Below are 10,838 nucleotides of genomic sequence, written 5' to 3'. Positions count from 1 at the left end.
GTTCCAAAAGACAAAATGCCAATATATTTGAAAAAATCTCCAAGGGCATGATGGACAGAGGCAATAACAGGGACTTGTAGCAGTGCCATGTGAAAATTAAGGAGCTCAGGCAAGCCTACCAAAAAACCAAAGAGGCAAACGACCACTCTGGGTCAGAGCCCCAGACATGCCACTTCTATGATGAGCTGCATGCAATTCTAGGGGGTGTCCCTACCACTACCCCACCCCTGTCCGTGAATACCTGCAAGAGGGGAGTCTCACACAACAGGGATGAGGATTTTGGGGACGAGGAAGATGAGGAGGAGGAGGAGGATAGCGCACAACAGGCAAGCAGAGAAACCGTTCTCTCCAACAGCCAGAAACTGTTTATCACCCTGGAGCCAATCCCTCCCAAGGCGGGCTCCCGGACCATGAAGCCAGAGAAGATACCTCTGGTGAGTGTACCTTTGTAAATATAATACATGGTTTAAAAGCAAACGTGTTTAATGATTAATTTGTCCTGAAGACTTGGGATGCATTCGCGGCCAGTACAGTTACTGGAAAAGTCTGTTAACATGTCTGGGGATGGAACGGAAATCCTCCAGGGACATTATTAAGGGGACATTCAGAGGTGGCCATTCCTGCTGGGCTGTTTGCCTGTGGCTGAAAAGAAATCATCCCTGCTATTAGCCACGCGGTGGAGGGGGGGCGCCGTTCACGCTGAGCTGTTAGCATTTGGTTGGCAGGGATCTTCTCTGATACTAGTCAGGCGGTGGGAGGAGGCGTGAAGTGATCATCCCAGAGAATTGGGGGGGGGGGGGGTTAGTTGGGTTTGTGCTTCACATTAACCTGAAAACCACAGCCCCCCCTTTTAAATGGCCAACCCAATGGGTGCTTGGTACGGGAAAGGAGGGCGCCGCTGTTTGAAACTATTCCCATGTTATGAAGGCTGAAGAAGCCGAAAGACTGTGGGTTACCATGGCTACCTGCGAGCCAAATTCTGTTGCCCGGCCCTGCGTGTGTGATCTCTCACACCAAACCGGCAGGCCCTCAATATAAGAGGCAAAATGAGACCTTGTACCGAAAGCACATGTGCTATGTAATGTTAACAGCTTGGTTCAACATGAAAGAGTCTACCCATTGTTCTCTAAAATGTGTCTTTTTAAACACTACTCTTCCTTTTTTCCTCCTGCAGCTGCAAATATTTCAACGTTCCCCTTACCATTTCCGTCCCAGAGGCTAGCACAGATAAGAAGGCAAAAAAAACGCACTCATGATGAAATGTTCTCTGAGCTTATACAGTCTGCCCGCACTGAAAGAGCTCTGCAGAATGCTTGGAGGCAAACACTGGCAGAATCCAGGAAAGCAGAAAATGAACACAAGGACAGGAGGGACAAGCAAGATGAGAGGTTGCAGGAGCAAGAGGAGATGTGGTGGCAGCGTGATGGGAGGAGGCAGGATGCAATACTGAGGCTACTGGGGGATTAAACTGATATGCTCTGGCGTCTGGTGGAGCTGCAGGAAAGGCAGCAGGAGCACAGACTGCCACTGCAGCCCCTGCGTAACCACCCACCCTCCTCCCCAAGTTCCATAGCCTCCTCAACCAGATGCCCAAGAACGTGCAGGGGGGGCCCTCTGGGCACCCAACCACTCCATCCCAGAGGCTGCCCAAGCAACAGAAGGCTGGCATTCAATAACTCTTGAAGTGCATTGTGGCCTTATTCTTCCCTCCTCCCCCCATCCACCACCCCACCCGGTGCTTCCCTCCTCACCCACCCCTCCTGGGCTACCTTGGCAGTTATCCCCCTATTTGTGTTATGAATTAATAAAGAATGCATGATTTTGAAACAACAATGACTTTATTGCCTCTGCAAGTGGTGATCGAAGGGGGGAGGGCAGTTGGCTTACAGGGAAGTAGAGTGAACCAAGGGGGCGGGTTTTCATCAAGGAGAAACAAACAGAACTGTCACAACGTAGTCTGGCCAGTCATGAAACTGGTTTTCAAAGCTTCTCTGATGCACAGTGCGCCCCGCTGTGCTCTTCTAATTGCCCTGGTGTTTGGCTGCACATAATCAGCGGCCAGGCAATTTGCCTCAACCTCCCATCCCGCCATAAACGTCTCCCCCTTACTCTCACAGATATTGTGGAGCACACAGCAAGCAGCAATAACAATGGGAATATTGGTTTCGCTGAGATCTAACCGAGTCAGTAAACTGCGCCAGCGTGCTTTTAAATGTCCAAATGCACATTCTACCACCATTCTGCACTTGCTCAGCTTATAGTTGAACTGTTCCTCACTACTGTCCAGGGTGCCTGCATATGGTTTCATGAGCTAGGGTATTAAGGGCTAGGCTGGGTCCCCAAGGATAACTATAGGCATTTCAACACCCCCAACAGCTATTTTCTGGTCTGGGAAGTAAGTCCCTTCCTGCAGCTGTTCAAACAGACCAGAGTTCCTGAAGATGCGAGCATCATGTATCTTTCCCGGCCATCCCACGTTGATGTTGGTGAAACGTCCCTTGTGATCCACCAGTGCTTGCAGCACCATTGAAAAGTACCCCTTACGGTTTACATACTGGTTGGCAAGGTGCTCCGGTCCCAAGATAGGGATATGCATTCCGTCCATCGCCCCACCACAGTTAGGGAATCCCATTGCAGCAAAGCCATCCACTATGACCTGCAATTTCCCAGAGTCACTACCCTTGATAGCAGAACATCAGTGATTGGGTTGGCTACATGGATCACAGCAGCCCCCACAGTAGATTTGCCCACTCCAAATTGATTCCCGACTGACCGGTAGTTGTCTGGCATTGCAAGCTTCCAGAGGGCTATCGCCACTTGCTTGTGAACTGTGAGGGCTGCTCTCATCTTGGTATTGTTGCGCCTCAGGTCAGGGGAAAGCAAGTCACAAAGTTCCATGAAAGTGCCCTTAAGCATACGAAAGTTTCACAGCCACTGGGAATCATCCCAGACCTGCAACCGTATGCGGTACCACCAGTCTGTGCTTGTTTCCAGGGCCCAGAATTGGCATTCCACGGCATGAGTCTGCCCCATTACCACCAGGATGTCCAAATTGCCAGGGCCCGTACTTGGAGAGAAGTCTGTGTCTATGTCCTCATCACTCTCATCACTGCACTGCTGTCACCTCCTTGCCTGTTTTTGCATGTTCTGGTTCTGCACATAGTGTAGGATAATACGCGAGGTGTTTATAATGCTCATAACTGCCGCGGTGATCTGAGCAGGCTCCATGCTTGCCGTGGTATGGTGTCTGCTGAAGAGAAGAGTTGCAGCGGAAGCAGTGGCTGACGACGGATGCCACGAGAATAGATATTTATTGAGACCGACAAGAGGACCTGCGAGGTAGATTCATGAGAGCAGGAGAGCAGAGTTGCAGCGGAAGCGGTGGAGGACGACGGTTAGCACTGTGCACATTGCCTGAGGAAGAACAAACGTACCCAGGAGCCCATGACAGACAACATGGAGAAATTCGCTATTGAGACAGAGCAGAGTAGCAGTGGAAGCGGTGGATGACGACGATTAGCAGTCCTACTGCAGCATCTGCTGAAAGCAGTATGGCGTCTGCACGGAAAAAAGGCACGAAACAATTGTCTGCCATTGCTTTCACAGAGGGAGGGGCGACTGACGACATGTACCCAAAACCACCCGCAACAATGTTTTTGCCCCATCAGGCATTGGGAGCTTAACCCAGAATTCCAATGGGCGGCAGAGACTGCGGGGACTGTGGGATAGCTACCCACAGTGCACCACTCCGTAAGTCGATGCTAGCCCTGGTAGTGAGGACGCACTCCGCTGCCTTAATGCACTTAGTGTGGACATATGCAATCGACTGTGTAAAATCGATGTCTAAAAATCGACTTCTATAGTATTGACCTAATTTCGTAGTGTAGACATACCCTTAGTGAGTTATCTTTTTAAATGTTCAGAATTCCTTGGAGAATCCATCCTCTGCAACAGTATGGTCTGTTTTTGTGGGAAGTTTTGTAGGTTTGGGGGTGTGGGGGTTGATGGAGGCAAATTCTTTGCTATCCCCTCAAAGCTCAGGCTTCAGAGAGCCATGTTATTTTGGCCCCCTGATGGTCTCTTCTCCAGATCTATTTTTACCATGAAGTCTATGAGAAATTGCCAAATTATAAGCACTAGATAGATGACCAGTAAGGATTTATTTTTAGTTTATAAAATAAATTAACTGAAAATCATCTGGCTGTGCACATATCTGACTAATATTAGTGTTTTCCTCCTCATTTCTCCCATATATTTGTTACAGAATATCCCATCTTAAACAATGATCAGCATCAGATGCTTCAGAGGAAGGTGAAGTAACCCCACAGTAAGGATAATCTCCCTCCCCCCCCCCCCCCCCATATGAAGGTTTTATCCTAATCCCTAAATCAGAAAATGTTTTAAATCCTGAAGCAGGAGGTTTTATATCCTTCCAAAATTTCTTGGCATTAACTATTATAACTCTGGATGTTCTTATTACTCATATAAATGTCCAATCCCTCTTTGAATCTTGGTAGATTCTTGGTCTCAATGACATTATGCAGCTATGAGTTCTCCAGCCTAATTCTGTGTTATAATACAAGGACATGCCACCTTTCAGTTTCACTTCTTGTGTTATCAGCCAGGGAGAACAGAAGCTCCACATCTACCGTCTCTAAACCATTCAGTATTATATATACTTTTATCATGTCCTCTCTTATTCATCTCCATTCTTTTCAATCTCTTAGTATGGGTGGTCCACCCCCCTAACCATTCACATGTTGCGTCTTGTCTCAGTTAGACTGTCACTTTCTTAGGAAGTAAGGAAATTTTATTCCGTGTCCATAATGGTGCCCTGATTTAATGGGGCCAGTTACGTACTACTATAGTACAAATAAATAAGATTACTGGAGATAAAAATCACTTATTTTGTGATCTTCTAATGACTCCTGATACTTAAATTAAGGAATCACTTCAATAAAATTACAGCAACATAATATATTTTCTATTTATCACATACATTCAGCTCCACAAAATGCTTTGTTATTTAATATTATGTAGGACAACTCAAATTGGACAGTGTTCTTATTGCAGTTAAAAGTTCAGAAATGCTACATTTTGTTATCTGAGACCACAAACATTTAAAAATATTAGGAATAAAAGTTACATCAGCAGTTAACTTAAGAAAAAACATTATAAAATATTTTGAAAAGATTTCAATCCCTTTCTCACGTTACTCATCACGCAAATATTGAATACATTTACTTTTATGAGCAAAGTGATCATAACCCTTAGTCATGTTATGGAGATCACATAATTCAAAGCAAAATGCGTAATTTAAGGAACATAAACAAACAAACCACCTTAAAACCTGATCTAGCAATCCTTGAACACCCAAAACTCTCACTGACTTCAGTGGGAAGTTCGGATGTGCCAGGAATGCAGAACAGGAGATGTGCAAGTTAAGTACATATAGGACCCAATCCTGCATCCATTTCTCAGAGTCAGGGCTCAGTCCTAATATCCTTTCTTAAGTAAAGCTGCCACGTAGTGCAATCAGTGTGGTGTCTGAGTGAGAACTGCAGGATCAAGCCCATAACATCATCTCCACCCCAAAAAATGATGGGGCATCATGCTAAGGAGTAATCCAAAGACAGAAAAAAACCCCAAACGTGAGACATTTTAGTTAGTTATATTTTATCGTCATTTTAGCAAGGCCCATGTTGTTCATTCACAGAAAAAAATATCTGGGTAGGGAGAAAGGAACCATTGAAATTATTTCAACTTTACATTTGTGATAGAAATTTGTTAGATTCCTTACTGCAAGAAATTATGTCATGTTTAAATTACTAAAAAAGAAAAGGAGGACTTGTGGCACCTTAGAGACTAACAAATTTATTTGAGCATAAGCTTTCATGAGCTACAGCTCACTTCATCGGATGCTCAAATAAATTTGTTAGTCTCTAAGGTGCCACAAGTCCTCCTTTTCTTTTTGCGAATACAGACTAACGTGGCTGCTACTCTGAAACCGTTTAAATTACTGATTATTATATTTTATTTTCTTAAAACTAAGAAAATTATTCATTAAAGTGACATTCTTCAGTGGAAACACTGTAAAATAGTTTAGTTTCTAAAAAAGCCAGCTAAAACTATTCACATTACTATGAAAGGATGTTTTTCTTTTTCTAAATAATAAATCATTTCTCTGGAACCAAACGATGTAATTTTGTTAATTAAAGATGCCAACTTTTTCAAACTTGGGTGGCTAAAATGAGGCACCTGAACTTATAAGTGGGTTAATTATTTCAGAGCTTCTGCTGAAGTCTATAGGAGTTCAGAGGTGTTCAGCACTTTTGAAATACAGAGCACGTATTTAAGTGACTGACTTTAAGAACACCAATCTGAAAATTTTGGCTGCCGATTTAATAGCAAAAAAACTTTATTTTAAAACTAAAACCATCCTGTTTCAATAGGGATTTCCACAACACATAATACAATAAAACTAAATATCAGCATTATAAAAATATTTCACTTCTATATTTTGTTGCTTATGTAGGGCTGTAGATAAAATGCAGAAGTAGACAAATAATCTGACTTCAAGGTAAATAATTCATCACTAGACTGTTTTAAAATGTTTTAGTAGATAAGAAAATCTGAAAAAAGAGTAGTAATATTATGATTACTTGGTAATTTTGTTTTTTCCAGATATTAGTAATTTCTACCCGCATTTGATGGCAATGTCGGATCCTAATCTGCGAAATATATAAAGTCATAGACAAAAACCAAACAACAACACTGCTCCTCAGGTAACAGTTTGTAAAGTAGAAAATTACATAGGCTACTGCATTAGCACATAAATGTCAGCACTGTGATATTGCAATAGTCATTTGTATCCTCAAGTAAAACTTATAATTAGGCATTGCAAGTTAACTTTTATCAGTTGAAAATCATTTCTCCATATACCATTAAAATGGTATTTTATGACACCAGTGTCTACAATAAAGGTATAACAAAAATTAAGATTACCATATAACAAGGCACAATGCCTCTTGCAAGGAACATTCCTAATAGGTAGTGATATACAGCTATTTATAAGTAACCAGGAGTGATATCCTGGTCCCACTGAAGTCAGTGAGAATTTTCCATTGACTTCAATAAAGTCAGGATTTCACGTTAGAACCACAGAAAAATTTACTCAGTATGGCACTTTTTATAGGAATATTATTCATTCTTTCAACGCCTGCAATAAAACAAACTTTATACTCAAGTTATTAAGATAAATCCTTAAGCATCCACCCAATTCACTGGCAACATGGTTTTCTACATTCTTAAAAATACAGCAAATACATAACAAACCATAATGTTGGCAAAGTCTGTTTTCTTTACATACTTTGCCACATGATGTAATTAAACCTACACTTTCCACACTTACAGTGTTCAGCATAAAATTTAGTAACAAAAACACCCTAATATAACTATTCCAAGTACAAATCTAAAAGATGCCCTTTTTATTAATGAAAAATTATACAAGTTCAAAAAAATATTGTGGAAACAGTATTCTACTGCTTAGTTCAACTCTAAATAATTGAATATTAACAATATTAGTAATTTGTAAATTGGCAACTGGATAGCAAAATCAGATATAATACTATACCTTTGAGTTCAGAATAATCATGAATAAAAACAAACAAGGGGAGACAGAAAACCAGATGAAGTGTGGTCAACTTTCTCTGATATCATCCTCCAAGTTAAACAGAGGGGACAGGAATCTGTTTAGCTGAAGTGCTGTCATAATCTCGCACCAAGTCATTAGTGGTATGATAATGCATGGCAATATAGGATTTGGCAAATCCAAAAGTAGACTTTACTGGCTGTAAGCTATTTGGTGTGCTCATTTCCTGTGAAGGGCTGCTGTTATAGATGCTGTAATAAGGTTCAATGCGGGTATTCATGGGGGTTGAGCTGCTCTGTGCATAGTGCTGATGTCCAACAGAAGCCTTAGGACTCAACACACTTTCCTTAGAATGACTAGGACCACAAGCTTGATCCACAAACTTTTTCTGAGGTTTTGGAGACAACATGTATGCCGAATTGGTTTCATGATGGGATGACTTGTTTCTGTTGACTTCCAAGCTCCCTTTGCCCATGGCTCGAAGCCTTGTCTTCTGCTTGCAGCAGAAAAAACCAAGGGCTAAATATTGGAGACACCAAAGGACTCTCCTCCTAAGTCCAGCACTGTTCCGGGAATATATAAAAGGATTTAATCCAGATTTGAAAAAAATGAGGGTAAATCCACACAACTCAAACTGGTAGAGGATGAAACCACCATTACTGGACAGCACATCCTGCACCAAGAAGATCCCCAGGGGGAGACAGCAAACTAAGACAGAGAGGACAATGACCACACATGTCACCACCGCTTTGGAGTCTTTAGCTGTGGACAAATTCACTGTAGACACCAGTTGGAGCCTGGTGGATGCTGGAGCTGGCAGCTGGCTGAGATTCTTACTGTAGCCATGGGTCTGGACATGCTGCAACTTGCTGTAGTTCTGGTTCCTGTACAAAGCAGGCATAGCACACTGCACCTCATCCACCCCTCCTGAAGCACGAGGTCCAATGAAAGGCTGCGGTCTGGAGGCATCTACTGTGATGATGGGGGGACATTTCCTCACTTGGGCATTTCTCCTCAATGTCTGGGCTATCATGATATAGGAGACTGAGACCACAGCTACACAGCAAATGAAATCACTCACATACAAGTAGAGGATGATCTTCCCTTCGCCACTGATCAGGCTGGACATGGGGAGGCAGAGGCGGGACTTACGGGTTCTCAGGGTGGCCAAGGTAGCCAAGGTGAAGCTTGTGGCCCACAAGAGCAAGGTGAGCAGGAGAGTGCAAGGGAAGGAGGCAGTTCGGTTGGGCTGCTTCCCCAGCACCATCCGCAGCCGGTGCAGGGCAATCACAGCCACTGTCTTGAGAGACATGATGATGAAGCCAGAGCTGGTGAGGTGGAAAGTGAAGCAGAAAGCATCAGGAACACCATTCACAGAGTTGAAAAACAGGACGAAGGCAAACATGGGGGCAGTTACCCCACAAATGAAGAGGTCGCAGAAGGACAAGTTGAGGATCATAAAGTCAAAGTTAGTCCTGAATTTCCTGAAGGCTGGGTCGAAGAAGGACAAGAAGACAATGAGGTTGCCATAGGACCCCAGGCAGAAGATGAGGGCCAGCAGAAAGGTGCAGGTGACCAGCGTGGCTGTGTGGATGATCTCCTGGAGATCCCCCTGGAAAGAGGAAGAGGTGGAATTCCCACTGAGAGAGTGCAGCAGCTGTAGGGAGGTGTTGAAAGGATCCAAGCGCCTTTGGTCAGCCCAGTTCTGCAGCCTGCCTGTCAGGTTCATCTTCACAAAAATAAACACACTCCCACCCCCAAAAGGGGAGTCCAGTGCCTCAACTTAGAGGTTTGGGGCAAAGTGGGTCCATGGTGGATGAAGCCTGTACACACCCCCACCCAAAGGAAAAAAAGTCAGAGCACAGAGATTAGCCCACAAAAGAGCATGAGTCACTGAATCACAGATGTTAGGAATGAGAGGGACCTAACAGGACACACACCTCATCCCCTAGGGGCTGGGGCAGGGCTCTTCCCTAAAGTACAGGAGCCCTCCCAGTCAGTAAGGCATGGACGGAGACAGGGGACGGGGGCCAGGGAGAGACCCCAGTCCCTGCAGGCAGGCCAGACCTCCCCCACCCGGTAAAAGAAGGCAAAGGCCCCAGTCAGAGCCTGCCCCACCCCCCAGGCTCCCTGGTGAATAGGGCCATGCCCACCCCACAGCCCCGCTCCCGCAGCGCGGGCACAGACCCGGAGCCGCGGCGGCAGGGGCAGCACTGCCCGGTTGCCCTCTCGCCCCGGGAAAGGGAGTCGCTGAGCCCAGGGGAGCGGCGGGTCCGGGGTAGGGGCGGCGCGGCCGGCTCCTGGCGGGTGGCCCCGGACTGCCCAGCCAGGGCCAGGCAGGCGCAGCCGGCAGGAAGCACGCAGGGCCCCTGGCGCGCCCAGCACCGCAGCCTCCCTGCCGGCCCCGGCGCTCCCTGCTCCGCCAGCCGCCTCCGCAGGTGCCCCGCACAGCTGCGTGCGCCCCCCACCCCGCGCCCAGTTGTTTCCTCCTCCCAGATGTGAGCCCCCCCCGCCAGCGGTGCCCGTCTGCGGCCCCCCGGGCGCCGCCATCCGGGCAGCCGGGCGCGGGGACTCGGGCAGGGGGGCGCCCGCCCGCGCGGAGCCCCCTACCTCGCTGCTCGCGGCGGCTCTGCCCCGGCTGCTGCGGCGGCGCCGGCCTGGCCCCGGGGCGGCCCGGCTCTCTGGCGAGCGCGGGGCGGGAGCCTTCCCCGGCTGGGCTGGGGGACAGGCGACTGCTGAAGTCATCGCCGCCGTGCGGGAGCGGATCAGTCCCCTCACTGCCACCTGCAGCCAGAGCCCGGCCGTGCGCTGCACCCCAGGGCACGCACACGCTGCATGCCCTGCACACTGCATCCCATCCGCGCGTTGCACTGCACACACTGCACAGTGCAATGCACGTGCTGCACCACAACCACATACTACAATCATATACTGCACCACAAACCACACACTGTACCCACACTGCAATGCACACACTGCATGACAGCCACACAGTGCAACGTCCTTGCACCGTGCAATACACGCGCTGCAGCACAACCACATACTGCACCACAAACCACACACTGTACCCACACTGCAATGCGCACTGCGCCACAATTGCACACAGCACCACAACCACACTCTGCACCACACACTGCACCCCGTTGCACCGCACATTGCAACACACCCACACAGTACAACACTGCCA

The 10,838-nt window shown here is 46.7% G+C and overlaps 1 protein-coding gene across 2 annotated transcripts; it reads right to left on the bottom strand.

The window, feature by feature from the left end:
- Nucleotides 1–1,818: 1,818 nt before the first annotated feature.
- Nucleotides 1,819–10,526, bottom strand: GPR75 (G protein-coupled receptor 75). 2 transcript variants are annotated; one of them, XR_007355634.2, is made up of 3 exons: nt 10,262–10,526; nt 7,634–9,474; nt 1,819–3,558 (listed from the first exon to the last, which is right to left on the bottom strand). XR_007355634.2 is itself a non-coding variant. In XM_048842868.2 (2 exons), exon 2 carries the CDS (start codon nt 9,378–9,380, stop codon nt 7,728–7,730), a length of 1,653 nt encoding a protein of 550 aa, XP_048698825.1. In that variant the 5' UTR covers nt 9,381–9,474; nt 10,262–10,526; the 3' UTR covers nt 4,963–7,727. The 2 variants fall into 2 exon arrangements, 1 of the variants encoding a protein (XP_048698825.1); XM_048842868.2 differs by lacking the exon at nt 1,819–3,558 and having other exon boundaries at nt 4,963–9,474.
- Between the last annotated feature and the right edge of the window lie 312 nt (nt 10,527–10,838).

The sequence above is a fragment of the Caretta caretta genome, chromosome 3 (genome assembly GCF_965140235.1).
Source record: "Caretta caretta isolate rCarCar2 chromosome 3, rCarCar1.hap1, whole genome shotgun sequence".
NCBI classification, from domain to species: domain Eukaryota; kingdom Metazoa; phylum Chordata; order Testudines; family Cheloniidae; genus Caretta; species Caretta caretta.
Note: the sequence above shows the minus strand (reverse complement) of the source record. Positions and strands in the feature narration are given on the sequence as shown.